Raw genomic sequence first — 24,807 nt, 5'->3', positions numbered from 1 at the left:
GACTGTACTCCGGTGAGTACACCTATGGATCCAAGTATGAAGCTGATGCCTAACAAAGGTGAAGTTGTATCACAACTTGAGTATTCTAAGGTGATTGGCTGCTTGATGTATGCCATGACGTTTACAAGGCCTGACATTGCATTTGCTGTGGGAAAATTGAGTAGGTATACTAGTAATCCTGGTACTCATCACTGGTAAGCAATTAGGCGGGTACTGAAGTATTTGAAGAAAACTATGGATTATAGTTTATCTTACACTGGGTTTCCTTCGGTTTTAGAAGGGTATACTGATGCGAGTTGGATAACCAATGTTGAAGATCGTTCTTCGACATCTGGTTGGGTATTTTTGCTTGGGAGAGGTGCTATCTCATGGGCTTCCAAGAAGTAAACTTGTATTACCAACTCAACAATGGAATCTAAGTTTGTTGCATTAGCTGCTGCTGGTAAAGAAGCAGAATGGATAAGAAACTTGATTTATGTGATTCCATTGTGGCCTAAACCTATAGCACCCATTTCTATCCATTGTAATAGTGCCGCTACATTGGCAAAGGCTTATAGCCAGATGTATAATGGAAAGTCTAGACACTTAGGTGTTAGACATAGCATGATTCGTGAACTTATCACGAATGTGGTGATTTCTATAGAGTTTGTAAGATCTCAACAAAAGTAAGCTAATCACTTGACGAAGGGATTAGCTAGAGACTTGGTTAATAAGTTTGCTGAAGGGATGGGTTTAAAGTCCACCTAAATTTCTAATTGTGAGATACCCAATTCCCTTTTGATATTAATCAGAAGCTGAATTCAATGTGGAAAGCTTACACTTAGAAATTGGAGCACATGTTTTTACATATCATCCCAAGGTATGTGCTCAGACGTGCAGATGGTTAGGTTGAAGTATACCTTCTTAATAGTTCCTTTGATAAAGTGCAATAGCAGGTGCATGAATAAAGTAGAACTACCTATACGAATGTGAAGTTTTGCCGCTTCAAGAAAGCTTTGTACTTTTAGCTTTGGATACATTCATGAATGGATATGGACACATGGCTTATATAGCGTCAAGATAGCTTTAGAGTATTTGAAAGCTTGTGTGTATATTATTTTCAAGAATTCAAATGGGTTGAAGGGTTCAATTCTTAGAACACCCTGATTCTCGAATATTTTGAATGTGTAATATACTAAGATGGAAATTCAATCTTCAAGACATTTTCATTTATGCATAAGTTTTGTTTTGACTATTTTCTCATGTATCGGAATTGCACTAAATTGGGGAGGATTGTTATTAATTTAGTGTAATTAAGGGATATGGTTATGACACTTCGAAATGGGTTTGGAGGTACGAAGTGTACATCCATTAAGTGAATGACATCCCAGACCCAAAAGATGTATAATATTTGATCACGTAAAACGTTACTTTTGACAACGTGAGTTATTGAAAGCATTACATTTACATGTACTCAAGTCTGAAAACGAAATTTGATATATGGCTATGAGCAGTAACTTTGAAAATGAAGAAGTTAAATTTGCATGAACATGGAATGTGTCTATGACTAAATAGAAAATAACTATTTTTTTGTTTTGACAATATATGTCTTCACTCGCATGTAAAAATGATGTTCTAAATATATGCCACCTAACCTTATCATAGCCACCTCTATATATGCAGAAAAGTAACAAATCATATATATCATATAAGTGATTTTAAGTTCTCTTGGCTACAACTCTTTCGGGTGTCTTTTATAGAGAATTGGTACGTGAGAAAATATATACAAAACACGAAATACTCTTTAGCGAACGGGTTCTTGATTTCTGCCAAAATCTTAAACATTACTCTTTGTATTATCCCAAAACAAAATTCGTGTATCCCAGGCAGATAGGTTCGAATTGTTGTTTTCGGAAAGTGATATCACGGTACAAAGAGATATCCGGTTACTGATTTCTTACCCTTGTAACTTGAAATTCCCCAACAGGATCAACCCACAAGTAATCATGGGCTCAAGAGTCAAAATGGGCTAGGAATCTATAGTTTGTATTGTTAGATTGTTTGAATTCTGTTATTTGGTTACAGAAAATATTTTTATTCATATAACATTATTATCATTTTTTAACTTTATATATATGTGTGTAATAAAAATGTATATATATGTATGTTACTGTAACACTTGTGGGATGCGAGGATCCATTGTGTGCAGAAGTTCAATGGCCAAAAATGCCAATGATCCATTTGTTGTTGCATTGACTTTATATAGTGAAATGGCTTATAACCTGGTAATAACAAATTCATTAAATGGGTATCGCAATAAAACTAGTTTATTTCCAGACGAACAGTGTCATACATACATCCAGTCACATCCAAACTCAATGAATTTAGTGAATATTTTTGACATTCTCAATTTTGAAGATTTTTTTTTGCAAATATAAAACTTAAAGGTAAAGAATTGTAAAAAACAGAGTTTTATTAAACAAAACATAAAACAAAAAAATAAAAAATACAAGTTTGGCCCACAAGAAGGGCTTCCTTTGAGAAGTCTTGCTTCAAGATAAAATGAGAGGAAACCCCTTGATGAGTGGATTGCCACTTGTCAAGAGATGCCCCTATGAGGGACTTTCTCATAAAACCTTGCTCCCATTAGTCTAAGAGTTATGTTGGGGTATGGAATCTTTCAAGATAACCCTCATGAAAGAAAAAGTCTCAAGATATCTTGCTAGGTAGCAAAAAAGAAAGGAATAACACACTAGATCCAAAATATGAGTAAAGATTCCCTTAATTACATAATTTCCAAATAACTAAAGGGTCGTTTGGTTCGCAGAATGTTTTTAAAGGAATTAAAATCTGACAAAGGAATTAAAATTTGAAGGAATTAGAATCCGAAAGTTTCAAAGTATGTCATGTATTTGGTTGACAGGAATTCAATGTGATTCAGTTAAAGAAATAAAAATTTAAAACTATATGAAAAGACCAAATTACCCTTTTTTAAAATTTTTATTTTTCATTTTAACAATTTTATTAATATCACTGCACATCTTTTATATAAAAAACTTTTATATAATAAACATAACTGTTCTAAAAAAAATACACATAATGTATATTATTAATGGTAGATGTCTAGATCAGTACAACCCCACATGATTTTTTTTTTCATCTCTCCCAAAAGGTCACCAACACACCTGCAAATCTCGTTCTCTTTCTTTTGCTCGAACAAAATTTACTTTACTCATCATATGAAATTGTTTAATAAACCAAACAATATCTTCATCTATCCAAACCCTTAAAAATTGAATCTGCATCTCTTAACTTCATATGTGCGTCTTGGTTTGGTTTTGAATACATATATATCGGTTGATAATCAAGATTTTTTAGATCATCTTAATACATATACATATGATGATCAATCCATATGAATATATTTATTATGTCTAATTCAATTATATCCATTGATACAATTTTAAAATAAGCTAAAAATAATTATTTAGGGTTGCCTGTGTATTACACGGGGTATAAGCACTAGCATATTATATTATAATAAGCATGTGTGTCATCACTTAATATATATTTACTTCCATGCCAAAGCACCTAACCTTCATCTTGACAGCAAAATATAATTTTTTCTGTTTTCATAAAAAAAAATTTAAAAAACTATGATTTGAACGCATTTTATATTTTTCGTGTTTTATTGGAAAACAAAAATAAAAAACAAAGGGTATTTTCCTAACAAAACGCACCCTTAGTTCCTTTCCTTTTCTATTTTCCCCTTACATAGTGATTCTTTTCAACCTTTAGATCAAACATCTACAATGGAGCTGTCAATTTGTGATAATGTGCCATTAAAAAAGAAAATGGCAAAGCGTGGCAACACCTTCAATTAGGTGGAGGCGGGTCATATAAAGGTATAACAGAAACATAATCGTATGTCTACAAAGAGATGTAAACTAGTGAAAAGGTAGAAAATTATTTTACTTGTCCGTTTTGTTATTGTGTCTAACTTCAAAGATGTTTAATCACTAACACGAGATATAGATACACAGTATACACTCATACACATACATACGTAGGTAGAAACAAGCAACCTGAAGATCTATGAACAATTATTGCTTAAATTAATATTCACAAGTTCTGAAATATAACAACATACATGCAAATTCAAATGTAAGGGGATTATTAAAATTAAAACACAGAAACCTTTTGGACACAACAACAAGAGATGGAGTGGAAATAGAAAAGAAATAAGGATACAAACAAACAAACAAACATTAGAATAATAGGTACTAATATAAAGAAGCAAGTACCTCCAACAAAGAAGCAGCAAATTGCATTTGTGTATCCTCGTCGATTGTCAGGAAGAGTGGCACATGTACAAACACGGATTTAATCCCGTTCTGCTCAGCAAACCGTAGGGAATGATAGTACACATAATTGCATACAAAGCGACCGGCATCATCAGAGGTTACCACATCATAACCCATATTTGCCAAGGATTTGGTCATCTTGTCTACTGGAAGACATGTCTGCATCCACAGAGGACAATGCATATAATAAGGTTGTGTATGAAAAAGGTTCATGTAGCAACCATTTGAATTATACTTAATGCGTGAATGGTGTATGAGAACAAATTTGATCACATATGAACTCATTATTTACACTCAAATATTACATAAGTTCACATGTGAATGGTTCCCACGTGAACCTTACCCGGTCGTGTAGCACATTAACACAGAGTCACATACTAAGAGGCATAGAATATGAAAATAAGTATTTAATATAGATTCAACTAATTGAAGACTTACAAATGTGAACATACAGATTCATACAAAAAAAAAAGGGGGGGGGGGGATCAATTCAGGTTGTTTTTAGGTCAACTACATTGAACATGTTAAATGGGCTAAAAGCCACTCCATAGTACATTAACTTTTCCAAACTTTATAGAATGGACAAAAGACGTGACGAAGGTCGGTACAACCAGCCAGGCCTACAAACAAATTTACCTATTATGACCAAAACCCATTTCCACCTGTTAACAAAGTCGCCATGCGCCAATACCAGCAACCAGCCCAGTTTCCACCTCTACGTCCCATAGTGGTTAAGTTCAGGGCAACATGAGCAAAAAATACACTACAAAGACTTTTTGGACTAAGTAAGCATGGTTGGCTCTTCTGTTCTTCCATAGTGACAATTTATGGGTGAGGCCTATGTGCATATGTGCAGTGATAAGAATGTGTATTGCCAAAATGAATTTAGCTCATGTCAGGTTGTTTACCCTGTTATCACTCTACTGTTATTTTCTACTTAAAACTATCATAAGAGCCGAATATACACTTAATATTACAAATTTGTTACTAAAAATGACGACATAATTCAAATAATGTAACAATTATGGAGGACGTGGTGAGCACTTAGGCTCCTTTAATCTCGTTTAACCCAGTTCCTTTTTTAGCAAGTGTTTTAAATTCTACTAGTTTTTCTTTATTATTATTATCTTTTAGAAGGGCATTATATCCAACTCTTACTTCTAAATTACATGCATGCCTTGAATGGAAACCCAGGACTCTTGAAAACCCCCGATTAATCCACCCCCACAAATGTTGAAATGGGACTCAAACCCAAGTGGATCCTCCCAAGTTCAAAGACCTTACCAATGGGCCACCAACCCCATTGGCTTCAATTCTACTAGTTGACCCATCGACGATATAAATTTCTTTTTTAAATGGTCAAACTAAAAAATCAACTAGCAATTTCGACTACAACACAGTTTAAAACCCCAACGTTAGTTTTACAAACTACAATTGATTCATACTAAACTGGCTCATTTTCACATAATTGGTTCATACTAGTGATACTATCCCTTCTACTTATACGAAACTGGCTCATTTTCACATAATTGGTTCATACTAAAGCCTGTTGGTTCTATAGACATTGTAATACGAAACTGGCTCATTTTCACATAATTGGTTCATAATAGTGATACTATCCCTTCTACTTATATGTGACAACCAGCCAAAATACCGAATCAGAGGCACTAAACATTTTATGAAGTTCACTGCATCTGCAAGGATGCGACTTCACAAATACATTTATTGGGACAATTGGGAAAGCTCAACAAATAACATCATAGCAATGAGTTTTCTTGTAATTAAGAAAAGTTGATATGCTTATACCTTCCGTGCTTTTGAAATTCCACCATCTGCAGGAATAATAGGTACTTTCTGCAAAATAAAAAGTATGGCATTACAGATGAATTAATAGCAGAACAATAAAGGTAGCAATTTAGATCTAAGCACCAGTAGATATGTAAATTTGGGTTATAGTCATTTTCTAAAATTCAGATTGGTAAACACGGAATACTAGCTAAGACGAATGGGTTGAACTGGTCAATCAGGTCAGAATTTTACTACAAAAGCTTATAAATTGTTTTGTAATATAACTCGGATTATTACTGAGACGATACAGTTTTGTAATGATAATTAAACAATTTACTGTTTTGTAGAAATCCATAAAGGAAGAATGAAAAAAAAAAAAAAAAAGTCGCAGCTGGGCCTATCAATGGTTTGTTTAAAGCTGCTCGCATGTAGGTTCAACAACACTCCTAGAGTATAACCAATGCTGGATGCTTGGAAACTCCCTGTCTTCTTAACTTATAGAGTAGTCCATGTGAAGTAGATGTTAGGGACTTGTAATGTCTAGTTTGTTTAGTTTTTGTTGGTTGTCGCACAATTGGGCATGGATATGTAATGGTGGTCTGACACACCAGATCCCCAGTTTTTTTTGGTATTTAATATAACATGAACCAGGGCGGAAACCTTGTTACCCAAAAAAGTTTGGCCTATCCTCAGCCGGACCATTTTATTAACACTATAAAATTTAACCGCTGACCCGCTGTAACCCACTCCTGTTTTAACATGCTGCCCAACTTGCCTGATTCATCTATTATTGCCACATCTACAGTATAATACTGGGTCATGGATCAGAATCTAACCTGAGGCTTCCATCCCATCTCATCAGGACAACGGAAAGTAGCTTCATTTAAAGCTTGATATTCTATAGCAAATCTTGTGGCCCCACTATTAACACCAAAATGTAACTGAAATGTAGATTTGACAAAAGAAAGATATTTCAAACTGATGGTAAGAACTAAGAATGATAAAGCAATTCCATAGTACTAGCAACTGGATCAAAGTTGGCAATTTACATCCAATAGTATAGAAAATCAAATATGTAGCATTCAACTATAAATATTAAAAATACACAACAGTTTGCTAAAGAATCATGTTGTTTTTTTAAGTTTTACTTGTCTATCTATGATAATACAAACTCGCATGGAAAAAGATCTTACAGTCAAATTCATTCACCTCCTTTCTTTCTGTGATTTGTAAACTGGTTTAGAATTGTTCTTTTAAATTAAAGATTTCACCTCAATAGACCGCACTTATGCCTCACAATCTAGTTTTCCTCATACTGACCATAGACGGGTTACCCATGGAGCAAACATCCAATTCCTAGTATTGTAATACTCAAGAGTTCTATGGATACTTATCTTGTTCCATGAAAGATCATAAAGTATGCCTAGTTAATATTGATTGCCATTAAACTTGATATAAGAATACCTACTTCCCAGTTCCAGACTTCCAGCTAAGCAGAGAGGCCTCGGTCTCTCAAATCTTTCTATTACGTTATCTATCATTTTGATGTCAACCAATATATGATCATTAAAGATCTTTTACTGGTACTTTAGTTGTTTTGTGGTATGCCTCACATAATTATAACTATAGAGCATTAAAATGTGTACAACATATAAAACATATATAAAACGGTATCTCTAGTTTCACTAGAAGCACTAACAAAGCGTCAGTTTAGACCAACAGAATACCAAGGGATAGTCTTCCTTTCTAATCATCAACTTTTACTCCCTATGTTCAAATACATAAATGAAAAGGATGTGGCCTGCTGAAAGTCTGAAAGAAAGGTAGACCTCAATCACCAAGAAAAATTAATTGCCAGACATTCTTAAGGAGGTGATGACTATGGATTAATATATACAAATTACTGAACTAGCCAATTGGTGTAGGAAACAGACACAAAAATGCTGATATAGAATAGTAACTCAAACAAGCTAGCCAGTCATAAATAAATAAAGAAAGCATAACGCATTAACGCCTATAATTGAGGGATACCTTAAGAGGTAGACCAATTCTCCATATGATCCTCACTAAATTCTTTTTATCAATTCAAATAATTATATGCTTCAGACATTCACTAACCCCCAAACCCCAGCAGATAATTACTAAGTTAGGTCTTATAGCTATGCTGTAACTCTCTACCAAAGTCCATAAAATCTTTAATTTATTATTCTCATCCACAACTTAATAGGGCAGTAATTGCAAGTGTTGGCCACTTCATGCATAATTGAAATCATAACACTTGCCAGTTGTGAACAAACTTTTATTAGAAATAAGAGGAACAAAGTTTGAGTATTCTTAAACATAACTCAGACATAAGCAACTGACCAAAATAACTTTGGAAAAACTCGATTGTTCGTTGTCCTTGGTCACTGCAGATTGTAACGTCTGATACAAAGGAACAAGACCTCCCTGGCCTGCAGTCTCGAGAATCGTGCAACTACCAATAGTAACCCCTTTCGGCGAACCATTCTTCTCTAAATATTTTTTTAAATTATTAACAATTGTCTCGGTTGGATTTTCTGAAACTCCATGAAACTTTTTAAACCCAGTCACGTGGAATGTTACTGCTGGAGGCCCTTCTGACCCCATTAACCAACACTTGATGAATATACCCTTCCAAAATACACAGTATCCTTACTAAAACTAGTACAGATGCACCTATAAGAAAATGTTTACTCATTAGTATTCATGAAAATCCATAATATATCCAATTAATAAAAATCAGCGTGACAGTAGCTGTGGCAAACAAAACTGAATATTAGAATGTCAGGACAAACACATGAAAATGTATTAAATCTGTGGTTTTTTTTTGTTAATGTATGTATTAAAGTTTCAGTTTTTGCTATTTGTGTATTTATGGCCTATTATAACTTGTAAACACATGACACAAGTTTTGGTGACATGACAACTTATATGACTATCACATCAGCAAAAGTACTTGTTACCGAACCAGGAAGTAATCAGGCATATACAACAAATAAAAGTTGACTACAAACGATAAATTAACAACACTAAATATTAGAACGTTGGGACAAGGAAATGAAAATGTATTAAACTCGTCTAAGTTTTATTATTGTATGTATCAAAGTTTCAGTTTTTGCTATTGTGTGTTTACGACCAATCAAAACTTGTAAACACATGGCACCAATTTTGATGGCGTGACAACTTATATGGCTAGCACGTCAGCAAAAATACAACAAAAGTAACAAAACCTAATATTAGAATGTTGGGGCAAGTGCATGTTACAGATTTTTAAGAGTCTCGATACATAGAATAACCAAAACTTAATATTAGAACGTCGAGACAAGTGTATTAAACTCGCCAGAGTTTTACTATCGAATGTGTAAAAGTTTCGGTTTTTGCTATTGTGTGTTTATGACCAATAATAGCTTGTAAACACGTGGCGTGACAACTTATATGACTATCATGTCAACAAAAATACTTGTTACCAGGTAATCAGATATATACAACATCTGAAATTCAACTGCCTACGATAAAGATTTTGAGAGTTTCGATACATACAATAACAAAACCAGATAAGTTTTAAAAAATTTTAAAAAGTTTAAAAACAACACATATATAAAAATTTCAATTACTGATAGTTAAACACAATATAGGGAGAAGAAATAGATAATCCATAAGTGACTAAATTTCAGGAATAAAAACAAAAGGATTCAATTAAGGCATAGAAACATCGAATCGGATCACTGATTACATTTTTTGAGAAAAGAAATGGAGTGAATAAATAAATATATAAAACTGTCAACTGTAAATCATTACCTCTTACAGTGCCCTGGATTATTATTATTAATTATTAGAAAAAAGAAGCTAATAAAAGATATGAGAATATGATATGGGTACAACCATTGGTCTTATCTTTGTAGAAGAAGGAAGGATGATATTATTATTTTATTATTAATAACTAACTTAAAATAAAGATAAATAAAGTTTTAATTTTAAATTAAACAAATTTTTTGAGCTTTAACTTTCCAATAAAAAATAATGCACATTTAATGACGTGTCTAATAATGGTGATGATATTTTGGCATTTGGTTAAAACTTAAAAGTGCAAAGTTTTATATTTTTTTTTAACATTAAAATAGTGATATTATTAATATCAACTCTAGCAACGGGCTAGAAGAAACATATAAAGTACGGCAAAATACAAAAGGAATTAAAAACTATAGCTATTCCATTAGTGCCATGTAATTTGTTGTGTGGTCGATCTATTAGAAAGCCAAAGGTAACTAGTTCCTTTTAATTCTTTAAACGCGAACCGTTGAGATGGTTGCATGTTAGAGAAGATGCAATCGTTCTTGCATTTCCAAATTACCCAAAGGTAACCGAATATGACAAGTTGAACAAGTTTGCGTCTCATGGAAGTCGTGTCAGCTAGATTATGAAACTGTAGCATGTCTTTTTTGGTTCTGTGGCTTTGGTGAGGCAAAATGGCACCATAATTGCAAAGTTTTATATAAAAGGATTTATTTGGTATACACGTTTACAGAGTTTAGTATCTGGAGATATAAATAACTTTTACATTTTTCTTATTATGTGAATGTAACTATCATTTGGTTAATTGTATGTAATCAACTCGCCAAATTGAACGATTAATGTAAAAGTGTATACGTGGCACACCATATGAGCCGCCACGTAAAAGTTTTTGAACCTTAAAATTTTACATTAATCGTTCAAATTTAGCGGGTTAATTGCATACAATGAATCAAATAAAAGTTACATTTACACAATAGAAAAAATGTAAAAGTTACTTACACTTCTAGATACTTAACCTCGTTTACAACTTCGATTGGATTTTTGATGCATCATTGGTATATGGCTATATCCTCGATCCAAATAATGAAGACGAACTTTTCGAGAATGTGTTGGATGATGGTTAAGGACATCCATTTTCATCTTAAAGAAAAGATAGTTACCATGTAACGGAGTGATATATCTACAATAAATTTTGGTCATTTACAACAATACATACTTTACACAGTTGTATACCGTGTAATAAAATATATATTTTTGTCTTTTGTTATATATAACTAAAATATGTTGTAGATATATTACTCCATTACCGACTTGTAGAGTTTCAGTTGACAACTATTTTGAAAAGTTCAAAACGAATATGTCAAAGTTGATCATTATTTTGTGAAGATGATTAAAAAGTTCAACTTTTGTTGGTAAAAATAGAAAGTTTCTAGCATTACTTTAAGTCAGTTATATTGCTTACCAAGCATAGATTTTGAAATCAACTTGGTTTGTATTTCATCTCTATAATTTAGGGTGGTGGTAGCCATCGAAAACGAGTCTTATTCGAAACAAGAAAGAATGGAAAATAAATAAGCAAAAGCTCTTGCAATGATTTGTTGAGAGAAATTATGTAATAAGGGTATTTTCTTGTGAATGTCTAATATTAACATGTGAGGATTCCGGTAAATTGATTCCCCAACTTGAGTAAGTTGGGGAATATACTTTTACGTTGACCCCTTATGTTAAGAGTAACTTGAGAAGATGTTCACACAATATTAACTATGGGTGTTTTCACAGCCTACATTTTTAGTGACACGTCATATTTGCTTTTGTTAATGAAGTACGCCTTAATAAGTAAACATTTGTGTCTTTATTAAATGGTTCAGGTTTTCTTATCTTGAAATTGCATTACTTTTCTTTCTTAACATTAAAGATAATATTTATTGATGAAATTCTATTGAGTTAGAAAAAATCAATCATTCCGAGCTTTCCATAAGGTCCAAACGTAGGTGATAGTGATTAGCTGGAGAAGTTTCCTTCTACTTGGAGATCCTTGAGTTTGTTTGTGAAGGTCCATGAGTTCTTGTAGGCAGCTCGGTTTTTGCAAGGGTAGTCGACAACAAGATTGAATGATATCCCAAAGGGAGGTTGCAAAGGGACAACGAAGAAATATGTGTTCTGCTGTTTAAAATAGTATAAATTTTGTGATCAAATTTATTGTACCAAATATTAGAAGAAAATATACCTTCAGTGTTCTCACTCAATTCTCATGGATTGTGTTTATTGAGAATACAAATACTAGTATTTCGTGAGATGTAATGGTCAATATTATGGGGATAATCACTCGATAGATGGTATCGTATCGAAGCACGAATGCATGGAATTTGGTGAACTGTTGTAATGTCAATAGATCAATGATCTACCGATCCAATGAGACCAAACAAAAATGCATACCGTTGTATACGAAAATGACCAGGAGCATAACGAAAATGCAATTAAAGGTGGCTGAATAAATTCAACTAATGGGATATACAAAATTGGTTTCGAGTTGATCAACAACCTGACAATGCAATTACTGTTGTCTGAGAGAACTCGTAACTGGTTACTAAGTTTACCTAGTGGAAAAGCCTCCCCAGGGAAAATGATAGCTACCGTGGATTTTAATAAAAAGTAGGGAATATCTTACACATAATCAAACGTTCCAGTTATTCAAATAAAAAAAAAATTAAAATAGCACCTACGAGTCAAATCCGACGATACATCACTGAAAATAAAATCAAGTACAACATACTTACTCATTACTCTAGACTCTAGAAATAAAACATTACCGGATAATAAATCCAGTCATCAATCATCATCAAAGTTAGAAGCAGAAACACTAACTTTTAATACGGTCTCCTTTTATCGCAGATGGAGTGAAACACCCACAAAGACGACGCCTTCTGGTTCTTCCACTGTTGCTTCTACCATGGTGAATAAAATCACGCAAGATCACACTCGTCCTACTTTTGGTCCTTGAAAACCTGCTCTTCCCTTTTATTTTCTTTTCATCATCCAGCTTCAGCAACACGTATTGAATCTTCTGAACCTCCAGTTGCACTCTTTTGATTTTTTCCGAGCTTTTCCATGTGTCGTCTTGCTCTACCCAAGCTGCTAAAGAAGGGTTTTTCTCAATGGTAGCAGTTGACTCGACGTTCACGTTCACAAGTTGTAGAATGGTCTCTTCAGCTTCTTCTAGTTGTTCTTTTACAGTCCCAAAATCTACACCAGTTGTTTTTTTACTCTTTCTCCCGGTCTCGATTCTTTTAGTTAGATCCTTCACTGTCGTCTCTAGATTTGCAAGTTGTTGGGCATCAGAAGCGAGTCTTTCTAATAGCTTTCCTTTTCTGGACTGTTGACTTGGTACCTCTAACTTGTCGACACCAAAATCTTCTATTTGTGGCTCGTACGGTAGCTTTTTGGAGCTCTTTTGCGTTTCGTACATTTTGTGGGCTATTTGCAATTGCTCAATCATCATATCGTCGGTTTGTGAATACCCTCTTCTGCTTCTGCTCCTGCTATTTGCAGATGATGAGCTATCTGATGCCTGATCAAGTGGGATGTCTCTTATCAAAACCCCCTTTTTTACTTCAGTTATTTCGGGTTTAGGCTTCGTAAGATTAAGGTTATCTAGCGTTAGATAACGTTTCCCACGTAACTTTTCAGCTTTGCTACGTTTTTGGTCCTCGTTGGATTTCTTCAACTCTTCGGTGCTTTCACGCATTGCAACTGAGTTTATATCTTCCACAATGACTTTTTCAAGTGCCACTATACGAGTCTGAAACTCAAGCAAATCCGAGATCCCATTTGGTTTAATTATTTTTGGAATCTCATTCACCGATACATCACCCTGATGATGATTGAAATCACCTTTCACTTTCAAATCCTGGACCATGTACATTCAAACGAGAGATTTCTAATTATTAAATAAGTTATCCAATAAATGAAAATACTAATAAGCTTCTGTCAGTTATACTCGTTCACAAGCCCATTTTCAAATTGATATGATATAGGAAGAATTAGTTACATTATTACCTAAATAAAATCAACAAACAAGTGTATACAAGTATTTTTATTTTCCCTATTGATAATAAGTTCTTTTGTATCTAGTATCAAAATTAATCATTTAAAACTGGCCCAGTTACTTGATAGCAGTGCTAACCATATGCTAAAAAGTACTATCGCCACTTAAATAGTACCTTCCAAAATGCCCCCTTTGCTACCTATAGGAAATCTATCATGCTAGTATTCAAAAATCATGAATACTAACTAGTTCCGAGTAGATAGTATCAAACTAATCATCTAAAACTACTATTTATTTGACTACTAAATAATGAGATGTTAGTAGATTGCCCAAGAGTAGTACCTCTGATTTGCGGTTGTTTGATACCAAAAGATTTGCCATAGTGAAAACATTCTGTTCAAGAGACAAAAGATTCTCCTTCAAAGAACCAATAACTGGAGTATATGCAACCAACTGTGCCTTCAATTCTTCAATTTCTGTCTCCATAATACTAGCCTTTTGTTTCATTTCTGCAATCTCCAAATCCTTCAATGCAGTTTCACCTTCAAGACTCTTGCAAACATCAGTCAGTTCATGAACTTTACTTTCAAAGAGAATATCACGAGTGTTTGACATTTGAAGATCAAAAATGAAAGAAGTAGCCTCCGCATCCCATAATTCAAATTCATTCTCTCGTTCTTGCAGCTCGAAATTCAAATTCTCTTCATTATTCTTCCGCTCCTCAAGTTCTTCATGTAACATCTCCAATTCCATTTCAAGATTTTTGTTCACCTTACGAAGGCCTTCCATTTTCCTTCTCATAACTGCACTACCATTAGATATTTTAACTCTTTCCTTCTCCAGAGCTTTGATTTTGACTTCTGATTCCTGGAATCCTAATTTAAGTTGCTGCAAGAGAGTTAACATAACATTGTTCTCAATGAATAACCGTTGCTTATCATCTTCTTCTTTCAAAAGAGAACGTTTCAAATTCTTGATGTTACCGATAATCTCTTCGACAGATATCTTTGCTGTTTCATATCCAGCTTTGAATACACCAGATGAACCAACTTCCAGAGATAAAAATATTTGATAAATCCCCAATCTCAGGTTTTCAACTTCTACCAACAAGAGCTCTTCTTCAACCTGTTGCTCAAGAATTTCAGTCTCAAGCTCACAAATCAACTTATCAGCCAACTTCGATGCTGAGATGTGTTTCTCGTTCTCCACCAAAAGTGAGTAGTTCTTTTCTTCAACCTCTTTTACAAACTTTTGTAAAATGAAGTTCTCGAACTGGGCGATCACAGCTTTATCAAGTTCTTCCTGAAATTCTTCTTTCTTCAATTTGTCATCTTCTTGAAGACGTTGAATATGATCCTCCAAATCAGTCAACCGTTTCTGGTTTGTCATCATGAAACTCTCACGTTCTTGTTTCTCCACACTTAAAGATGACAATAATTCTAGTAACTGAGAGTTTCCTGTTTCTTTTTCTTTCTCCAGAACCCCATATCTATCTTCAAACTGCATGAACTGATTCTCAAGAATTTCTAATCTCTTCTGGACGTTCTCCAATTGAGAAGCCAGCATGCTTCTTTCTGCAACAAGATTAGATTTCTCATTGTTCAGCAACTCACATAGGTCTTCCAAACCCTTCGACTTTTCTCTGAGATTATCAATTTCAACGTTTGCGGTTGATAGAGAGTTCTCAAGAACAGTGTTCTGATCCATGAGTTTCTGCATATTAACAGTAATGATGTGTAACTGAGACAAAAGAACAGTTTTTTCGAGAACAGCAGCAGACTTTTCTACATGGAGCAATTCACATGAACTCTCCAAATCAGTGTTCTTCTCGACTACATTTTTTATCTTCTCTTCATAGTCGCTATTTTTCTCACAAATCTGTTTCAACGTCGAGTTTTCATCCTGCAAGTACTTAACTGAGGACCCAAATGATTCTGGAGTCAAACCAACCAATTCTATTTGACTCATTAACGAACTATAACTCTTATCTAATTCCGAAATTTCATCTTTCAGATTAAAAATTTCTTGCTGCATAGCATTGCATTGACCTAACTGCAATGCTACCTCCTCTTCCAGTCTTTCCTTCATTTGCTTCAATCCCACAATTTCTACTTCTGTATTCTTCAAGCTGTTATTTTCATCCATAACTTTATTTATTTCTTCTTCTAAACCCGATTTGGAGGTCTCCAAATCTTTCACCATCTGAAGACCATTCTTTAGCTCCATTGCAAGATTCCTCTGTTCTTCTTGAGATCGAGTGTATAACATCTGCAAGGTTTGAAGTGCAGCATCAACTTGAACATAATGTGTATGTTCTTCTTTTGCATAGGTTTGAAGTTTCTCCAGTTCATCATGTCGATCAGATAATTCTCTATCTTTTAACATGATTCGATTAGCTAAGTCACTTGCTTCCATTTTTAAAGATTGATTTGATGTCTCCAAACGAACACAAATCTCTTCCACATTTTTAAGTTTTTTAGTGCTATTCAGAATCTCAGTGGTGAGACGTTCAACATCTGATTGAGCAGAAGAAAGATCAAGTTCTAGTTTATAAGATTTCTCAAGGCATTCCGCGTATAAAACTCGTACAGCTTCTTTCTCTTCGGATAAAACCAAAAGAGCATTTTTAAGCTTCTTTACTTCCATTTCTGCTTCAGCAGCTTTATCAGAAAACATTTTGGCTTCTTCTTCGGCTACCATAATCTTCTTTTCTAAAACCGATATCTTTTCCAAACATTTACCATATTGCAAAAGACCTGCGTCATTTTCAGATTCTAATTTTGAGAGTTTGTTCATCAAATCTCGGCCATTGCTTTCTGTTTCAAATGCTAATTTGTTCATACCCTTCACCTTTTCCTCCAAATCTGATATCGTTTCTAAATACTCCATCTGTTTGGTTAATCCAGATTCCTTTTCAGCCTGCAACACTCGAAGAGTTTCCTTCAACATATGTACTTCATTTTCTGCTTCACGTGCTTTTTCATCAAGAATCTTTGATTTTTCTAGTGCTATGTTAAGATCTCCGTCTACACTTGATAATTTCTCCAGACTACGTTCATACTGAACGAAAAGAGAATCCTTTTCGGCAAGTAGATCAGTCAGAGCCTTCTTTAAGTTCTGAACTTCACACTCAGTAAGAAGGTTCTCGTTATGCAACTCATCTTTCTGATTTGCGTTGTGCAATTTTCCTTCAAGAAACAGTTGTAAACCAAAAGATCCGTTCTTTTGATCATTGGGGCCCACTGTAGATAAATCTTCAGGTAGTGCGAACTGTTCTTGGTCTGGGAAAGCTGCTTGTAAAGTTTTCTGGGCATGACGGAGCTCACCAGTTGCGTAATCATATCTTTCGGCCAATGCACGGTATGCTCGATAGAACTCTTCAACCAATTTCATGAGCTCTGGGCGTTTCTTATAGTACATTTCAGCCCTCCTTGCAAAGGAATCAGCATCTTCTTCAATGAGTTTGATCATAGATTTGACCTTGGCATCCATGTCTACAAACACATAAAACAATGAAATGATTCTCTTGCACTCTTGCAGTATCACTAGAAAATATTTTGGTGGACGTTGTTAGTTGATTTCGAAAAGTAAAGTTCCACACAAGACTTTTCTTTGCAAAGGTAAAAACAATGCAACTCTAAAAGAAAAAAAAATGGAAGCCGCAACAAGAAATGCAACTTCATGGGCTAGATAGACCTTATCAATCTACATGTAAAACTGGACTGGACTGGGCTGGGCTGGCCGGTAAATTGAACAATGAGCAGGTTAAGTGAACGTCAAAACAAATTGGGTTTGGTTGCCCCACAATCACTTATTCCCATTTTCCAAGGAAAAACAATAATAAAGAATGCTTTAATAATGAAAACTAAAACAAGACTTTAAATTAACTTATTAGATACTTAATACTTAATAGACAATAGGGGACTTATATGACCCGTTCAACCCATTTAACCAGCACAATATAAAACATCCCCATTTTTTTTAGATCAAACACAACCAAGATCGGCACACTTCAAAACTGCCACCACATTGACCACAAAGATCATTTTGAGATGAAAATTATTTCAGATCTGACTTCATGGAAAAAAGTTATAACTATCACCCACATAAAGTAGAGGCCCCCCACACGGCCTACTAGTAGTCCCTCACCGGTTCTAAAATGGTCCAATGCGAGTAAATGTTAGAAATGGTACAAACTCTCATAAAGACTTCGATAAAAAAGATCCGCAAATTGTTTATAACAAAAATGGAATGAAAAGAATTTAAAAATTACCACAATCAACTTTCAATAATTGATGATATAGATAACAAAAACAAATCAATCATACCTGTAAGATTCTCATGAAGCCATTTTGAATTCTTAGGGCTAATGTGGCTGTCCCACCACCACGAATACATACGCCTTGACTCGGAATTTAACATGTTAGCCATCACTCCAGCAATTAAAAAACCAGGCTGATTTAGATCTTCAAAATCCCAGAAAACATAGCAAATTCAGTATCCCTTTGTTTTTCTTCTTTTGTTTTTAAAATAAGAAAAAACTACGATAATAGAATTACTTTAACTCCTTAAGTCTTACATTTGACACGAAAACGATTGGTTAACAAAATGGGCAAAATGGGCAAAATTTAAGTAAAGTTAAACTATCAAAAAACAGTGACAGTAAGAGGTTATCTATCTAATAGAGTAGATAACAAGAATTACCTCCAAGTTGGGTTGTATCGAAGCAAGAACACTTATATAGCACTAAATCTGAACAAAAAACAGAAAACAATATCTATGTCAATTAATTGCAAAAAATGATTTCTCGAGTTAGTATTTGATAACATATCATTTTCTAAGAAGCAATCAAACTATGTATACTAATATATATGTGTGTGTATATATATATAGTGTAAAAATAAAGACATAAAGTTAGAAAGAAAGAAAATTATCAAATTAAGTGGCAAAACTATAGCATTTACATCTAAGCAGAAAATCAGCTAAAATTAATAGAAGAAAGGGGAGCTAATCAAGACATTTATTAAGTAAATAAGAAAATTAGAAATTTTGGTTTGAAAACAAAATGAGTATTAAATAAAAACAAAGCTTTTGAGCAACGAAAATTAGAAAAATTCCAAAAAAAAACCTCAAAAGGGGAAGACAGCAGAAAATTAAAAGTTACAAAAAAAAAGAATTAGTGAAATCTTGAAATGGGATTTACAAAACATGGAAATTTTACCAGAACCCAGTAACATAAACACATTTTACAAAATACCCACTAAATAAAAAACCAAACTTTATACATAATATGCAAATGGGATGTTATGTTTTTTAACACAAAACATCATAAGAACTTACAAAAAAAAAATTGAAACTCTAGAAGATAATGGGCTTACTGATTTTGATCTTAGATTAAATTTATATTTAAGCTTTCAAAAAAGTAAAGTGAAACCTTGAAAATGAGGTTTACCGTTTACAAAATATGAAAGTTTCAGCAGAACCTATCAACATAAAATCATTTTACAAATTAACCAGCTAAAAAAACCAAATTTATACATAAAATGCAAATGATATGTTATACATTTAATGTTTTTAAACACACAACAAAAAAAAAAAAAGAAAAAAAAAAAAAATCATAAAAACTTACCAAAATTAAATAAATAAATTAGAAAATCCTAAAGATAATGGGGGCTTATTGATTTTGATCTTCAAATCATAACTTGATGACGAAAAATCCTCTGAAAATCGCACCCCATGGCAAGATTTCCTTCAAACACTCACTTTCTCTCTCTCATAATTTCAACGGTAGTATATGTTGGTTTAATTTTATTTGACTATTTTATGGGTCATATAATTGCTAGTAGTGGTTTATTGTAGGGTACATTATTGTAGAGGGAGTGAGAAAGACTTATGGACTGTAAAAGTGGGTGTACGTGAAGCCTTTTCTAATAAATCTGTTTAGTTTAATGGGGGGTGGTATGAATCTCACAACTCACACCTAATAAATGGTAAAAAAGATATAATCAAGTTCCATGATTTTGTCCGATATAAGCATGTTTTTTTCCAATGTCATGTACACACTAACGGAGAGAAGTGTAGTGTCACTAAATTGATAAGAAATTAGCCAATGATAATGTGATATTTGGATAAGCCAAAAACAAGTCAAATCCTTGTCAATTATAGTGGTGTAGTATAAAACTTGTCAATTTTGTGATTACAAAATATTTACCAAATAAACCTTTAACTTTCATTAAATTTAAAAACACACTACAAACACATACTTTCTTTTTTTGGCTACTGACTGTTGGGAGCGTATCAAGTGACCATTTTTTTTTTGTTTCTTATGAAATCCGAACGTTGGGAGCTTATCAAGTGACCTTTTTCTCAAATCCTTTCCCAAGCTCTATATATATACTTTCCCAACCTCTATATATACATATACATACTTTCTAACAATATTATCTCAAATCCTTCATCTTTTTATCAGATCATTTCATTCAAATGGCGCATCATCGGTGGACTGAAGAAGAGGATGTTTTGTTGACGAGGTGTTGGATTGCCAGACGTGAAATGGCTAACCCAACTCCAAATTCAACCGTGTGGCACGACATCAATGAAATGTTCAACAGGGATACGACTGGAGTTTCATGGCGCAAACATCAACTACAATGTCATTTTACGAAAATTATGCACACCTGTAAGCACTTTGAGGCAATATGTATAAGATTGAATGCAGAGGGGAATGTCTCTGATGAGTTGTTGAATGAAACGGCGCATCAGAAGTACCGTGAGAAGTTTGGGAAGCGTTTCAGCTACAAGCCTTGAGGGAGCTTATCGTGGTTTGTTTTTAATTGTGTTGAATTAGCAAGTGTGTTTTAGTATTTTAATTAAGTGCGTTTTGGTATGTAATGTCTTTAAGTATTTTAATAAAGGATGTCTACTTGGCTATTTAATAACAACGAAAATTTATTCAAAAGTTAAAAACATTACAATCTTATTATTCAAAAAGGGAAACATACAACAGAAAGTCGAGTATTCAAAACAAAGGATTATAAATAACATTCACCATAGCTTTATTTGATAAAAATAATTTACAATGTACAAACATGTGAACCAATTTCCAAGTACAAATGCGTCCACCATACTTGGATATTGAGTCCACGAACCAAGTAACAAACACATGAAATAGTAAACTACAATGATCAAGGCGGATTCCATTGCCTATCACAAAGTTTGATCTTTGACTCCAAAGGGAAATGCAAATAATCATGAAGCATATAAATCCTCAATGCTTAAACTTATTTCCTGAAAAGCATGAAGAAAAAGTGTCAACTACGAAAACGTAGTTGGTGAGTGCATAGGTTTTTATATAAATCTTGGTACATCACCGTTTTAATACTTAGAAAACCGATTACTATTACATTTCGAAATATCCAAACCATATGATCGAGAAAATTTTCATATCATGTTATCAAGCTTCCAAATACCATAATGTCATGTCAAGACTTGGAAAAATCCATAGTAAAATTTCAGGTTCTCATTTGTCAAATCATCATGAGAGAAAATGTATATAAATCGATTAATCGTATATCATACCAAAATCATTCGGTTACCAAAATCATTTCAATATCACCAATTTCAACGTCTTTCAAGATATCATATGAGGGACGATACCCAATCCGTATGTCCAAACAATTTCCAATTATCAACAATATTAATATCAATTTCACTTAGCCACAAGGGCATAATTCAATATCAAATTTCATTTAGCCACAAGGCATAATTTACATAATTTTGATGAGTAAATGCTTGAGCCACTACTACTACCATTTTCAAGTCTAAGCTTTATAATACTTCTTATCTTTGCACAAGCTGTCAATCAAGTGCCTTACTTATACTTGGGGTCGTGTCATGAGGACGACCGATTAAACTTACGTAGCTAGAACACCCTAATGGTCGGACTGCCGTTACGCTCTGGATGGGTGGACGACTCCTAGTTGCGCAACTATCTAACTACAGGCCTCCCTTAGGAGTAAATAGTAGTGTACCGAAAAGAAAACGGGTTGACAGAACTCAAGTTCATCATATAACAATTATCACTTGGAACATACGTTATAACTTCATATCATAATCATACTTACCAAGAGTCATTTCATATATCAAACTTTCTTTCAAGAAACACTTCATATATATATATAAAATAACTTTACTTATCATGTTTTTCACCCCGAAAGTTAAACACATAAAATAGTTTGAAAGGGGGCTATGACTCACCTTGATATGCCGCATATTATATTCACTTATCCAAAATGGGTATTTCCCATCAATCACTCCATCATACATCCATCACGTTTCTCAATCACATTTGAAAGCCAAGACTATCCCTACGATAGGACTAATACACGTAAGTTCCTATCTTAAGCCATCACTTAGAAATGCCACTTTCATTATGTTGCTATCAATTGTAGAATCCAAGTATATTGCCAACATTCGCATTGTTTTGGTTGTAGCGATTGATGGTGTAAAAAGGTTACTTTAATGACATCCGTAGTTATAAGTTGTTAGATTTTTGGTAACTTGGCTTCATTTGTGGTTTCACTTGGCATCTTAGGTCATCATGTAGAAATATCATATTAAGTTATGTTATCCTTATTCATCATTTGTTGTGTAACCGATTTTAGCGTGAATTAACATTTGTGATATCAATATATAGCTTGGTTAACATAATTACCTATGTCAATCTCACTTAATTAACTTTTGTTCTATTTTGATTACACTTATCTCATGAATTTCGTTTAAGTGTTATGGGCCATTATCAATTGGGCCTTAGGTGTCATGGGCTTTTAAATGTATTGGGCTTAAATTAGTTATTGGGCTTTACCTTATTTGGGTTAGGTGCATAATGGGTCATAGTGGTTATTGGGCTATAAGGCTTATTGGGCCAAGTGGCCTACTGATTTGTGTTCCTTATGGGTTCATTATTTGGGCCGGGTTAGCCCATTATGGTTATTAGTTCATTGCATAGCCCATTATGCCATTTATAAGATTACTTACAAATTTTCTGTTTTATACTTTATTTTTAAGAAGTGTTAGCTACTATTTTGGGGTCAAGACGAATTATTTGGACCTTCATGATTTTTACACAGTGACTTATATGTATCTAGTATTTTTGTGAATTTTTGGTGAATTTTTATATGATGTTTGGTGTCCGTAAAAATTATCCAAACACAAACTGTCCCGAATGGGCACTGCTTGCGACATCAGAAGTTTTATAAAAGTTCATGATGTTCTGATTGTTAGAAAAATCCCATGATTTTATTTTAAGTTCACAACACATTGAAATTACTTTCCACCAAGTATGACTTCCTGGAACGTTATGGATTGGGAGATAAAAATTGTTAAAGGTCATAAAATATTCATACAAAATTACAGTTTTGACCAGTTTCAGTAGAAAAAATCATATCTTTCGTTTGGTTTGGTATTTTTGAGTAATTCCAGTTGGAGGTTAATCTTAACTCATTTGTCTACAACTTTTATTTTGATAGTCTTTCTTGAAAATGTCCTCAAATGTTCAGTTTATTCGTTACAAGACAGAAGACCAATTCTGTCAGAATGTTTATTGGTTAATGCATCCCACCAATGGTTTTGTTTGCTTGCTTTAACCTCTAGATTCCCACTAACAAAATTATTACTTTATTTTGTATCTCTTAACATCAAATATACAGATTTCAATCAATTTCAAGTTCATCAATCATCCTTAAAAGATCCATCTCAAGTCCCATATCAAAACCAAATTAAACTAGTGCAAATCTAAGCATGCATGTAATCATCTCATCATTTTAACAACAAATCTTTATCCATCTTCAATTCAACAACTTAAAAACATATTTTTATGAAAAACTCCAGAAATATATTCATCAAAATGTATAAAAATATGACCATATTTCAAAGGAAAAATCACTTTAAAATCTATTTAATCTATGACAACACCTTTGGGTCTTAAACTAGTTGAATCCTTGAATCTTTCTTCTAGATTTCAACATGCATGAGCATGAGGAAGAAGATTCTATCAACTTGCCTTCATCAAGTGTATTTTCAAGAAGAAATTCAAAGAAAAACATGGTCTTTGATAAAGATCTTTTAGTATGAACAAAAACAAGATTGATTAAACAAAGAGATGAAGATTTATACCCTTGAAGAGCACGGTTTTGATGAAGAAAATATGGCAGAAATTTCGTGGCTTTGATGCTCCAAATAACCCTTATTTCAAGCTTAAAATAACCCTTAAATCTTACTTGAATCAACCCTTGTTTAAGCCTTTCAAAAACCCTTTTTATTATTAAAGTTTAATATGATTTTTCCTTGTCTTTTTGTTGATTATTTGAGCCAAAATGGAGAGGAAGAAAAGAGGAGGAAGTGCAGAAAATTTGAGAGAAATGAGAGAGAAAATATTGGTTTGTGTGTGTAAAATGAAAAGGGATGTGTGAAGTGTGGGGTGTGATGGTAGGTTAAGTTAACCTTGGGAGTTTAAGGGTATCATGTGGCTAGTTAAATTGTAATTGGTGGAGTGCACATGGCTGAATTTTTGCAAGAAAAATTAGAAATTTTGTAAGGAACAATTATATAAAAGTCTTACACTCATGTCAATATGCATATATATGTATGTCTATGTATGTATTTTTATTGGGTGCATATATTAGTTCTTGCAAGGATATAAGTGTATGTATATGTTCTTGTATAAATATTTACTAGTTATGTAGTGTTTCTAAGACATGGTTTATGTACATATATGTGTGTATATGGTGTGTATATATATATATAGATGTATGTAAATAT

General features: G+C 33.4%; 2 protein-coding genes and 1 long non-coding RNA gene across 3 annotated transcripts; all 3 read right to left on the bottom strand.

Annotated features, from left to right (window-relative positions):
• Positions 1–4,073: 4,073 nt before the first annotated feature.
• Positions 4,074–10,055, bottom strand: LOC122599886 (pyrrolidone-carboxylate peptidase). The gene is made up of 5 exons (XM_043772489.1): positions 9,951–10,055; positions 8,496–8,828; positions 6,968–7,072; positions 6,150–6,197; positions 4,074–4,502 (listed from the first exon to the last, which is right to left on the bottom strand). Exons 2-5 carry the CDS (start codon positions 8,757–8,759, stop codon positions 4,263–4,265), a joined length of 657 nt encoding a protein of 218 aa, XP_043628424.1. The 5' UTR covers positions 8,760–8,828; positions 9,951–10,055; the 3' UTR covers positions 4,074–4,262.
• Positions 10,056–12,561: 2,506 nt separating this feature from the next.
• Positions 12,562–19,824, bottom strand: LOC122599026 (protein NETWORKED 1A-like). Its single transcript, XM_043771470.1, has 5 exons — positions 19,619–19,824; positions 18,694–18,741; positions 18,318–18,455; positions 14,332–17,483; positions 12,562–13,851 (listed from the first exon to the last, which is right to left on the bottom strand). The coding sequence occupies exons 3-5, from the start codon at positions 18,418–18,420 to the stop codon at positions 12,805–12,807; spliced, it is 4,302 nt and encodes a 1,433-aa protein (XP_043627405.1). The 5' UTR covers positions 18,421–18,455; positions 18,694–18,741; positions 19,619–19,824; the 3' UTR covers positions 12,562–12,804.
• Positions 19,825–21,236: 1,412 nt separating this feature from the next.
• On the bottom strand, positions 21,237–24,408 carry LOC122602413. Its single transcript, XR_006324250.1, has 3 exons — positions 24,163–24,408; positions 22,246–22,355; positions 21,237–21,276 (listed from the first exon to the last, which is right to left on the bottom strand). It is a non-coding gene; the product is annotated as an uncharacterized LOC122602413 (long non-coding RNA).
• Positions 24,409–24,807: the final 399 nt, after the last annotated feature.

The sequence above is a fragment of the Erigeron canadensis genome, chromosome 5 (assembly GCF_010389155.1).
Source record: "Erigeron canadensis isolate Cc75 chromosome 5, C_canadensis_v1, whole genome shotgun sequence".
Lineage (NCBI taxonomy): Eukaryota > Viridiplantae > Streptophyta > Magnoliopsida > Asterales > Asteraceae > Erigeron > Erigeron canadensis.
Note: the sequence above shows the minus strand (reverse complement) of the source record. Positions and strands in the feature narration are given on the sequence as shown.

Excerpts from the sequence above, each read along its gene's own strand:
- LOC122599026 (XM_043771470.1), bottom strand. The coding sequence starts at position 18,420 with ATGGCTAACATGTTAAATTCCGAGTCAAGGCGTATGTATTCGTGGTGG. Across the intron at positions 17,484-18,317 it reads GCTTCATGAGAATCTTACAG|ACATGGATGCCAAGGTCAAA; the intron begins GTATGATTGATT and ends ATGTGTTTGTAG. Across the intron at positions 13,852-14,331 it reads CAAACAACCGCAAATCAGAG|GATTTGAAAGTGAAAGGTGA; the intron begins GTACTACTCTTG and ends TACATGGTCCAG.
- LOC122599886 (XM_043772489.1), bottom strand. The coding sequence starts at position 8,759 with ATGGGGTCAGAAGGGCCTCCAGCAGTAACATTCCACGTGACTGGGTTT. Across the intron at positions 7,073-8,495 it reads GTTTTTCCAAAGTTATTTTG|TTACATTTTGGTGTTAATAG; the intron begins GTCAGTTGCTTA and ends TCTACATTTCAG. Across the intron at positions 4,503-6,149 it reads GAATTTCAAAAGCACGGAAG|ACATGTCTTCCAGTAGACAA; the intron begins GTATAAGCATAT and ends CTGTGGATGCAG.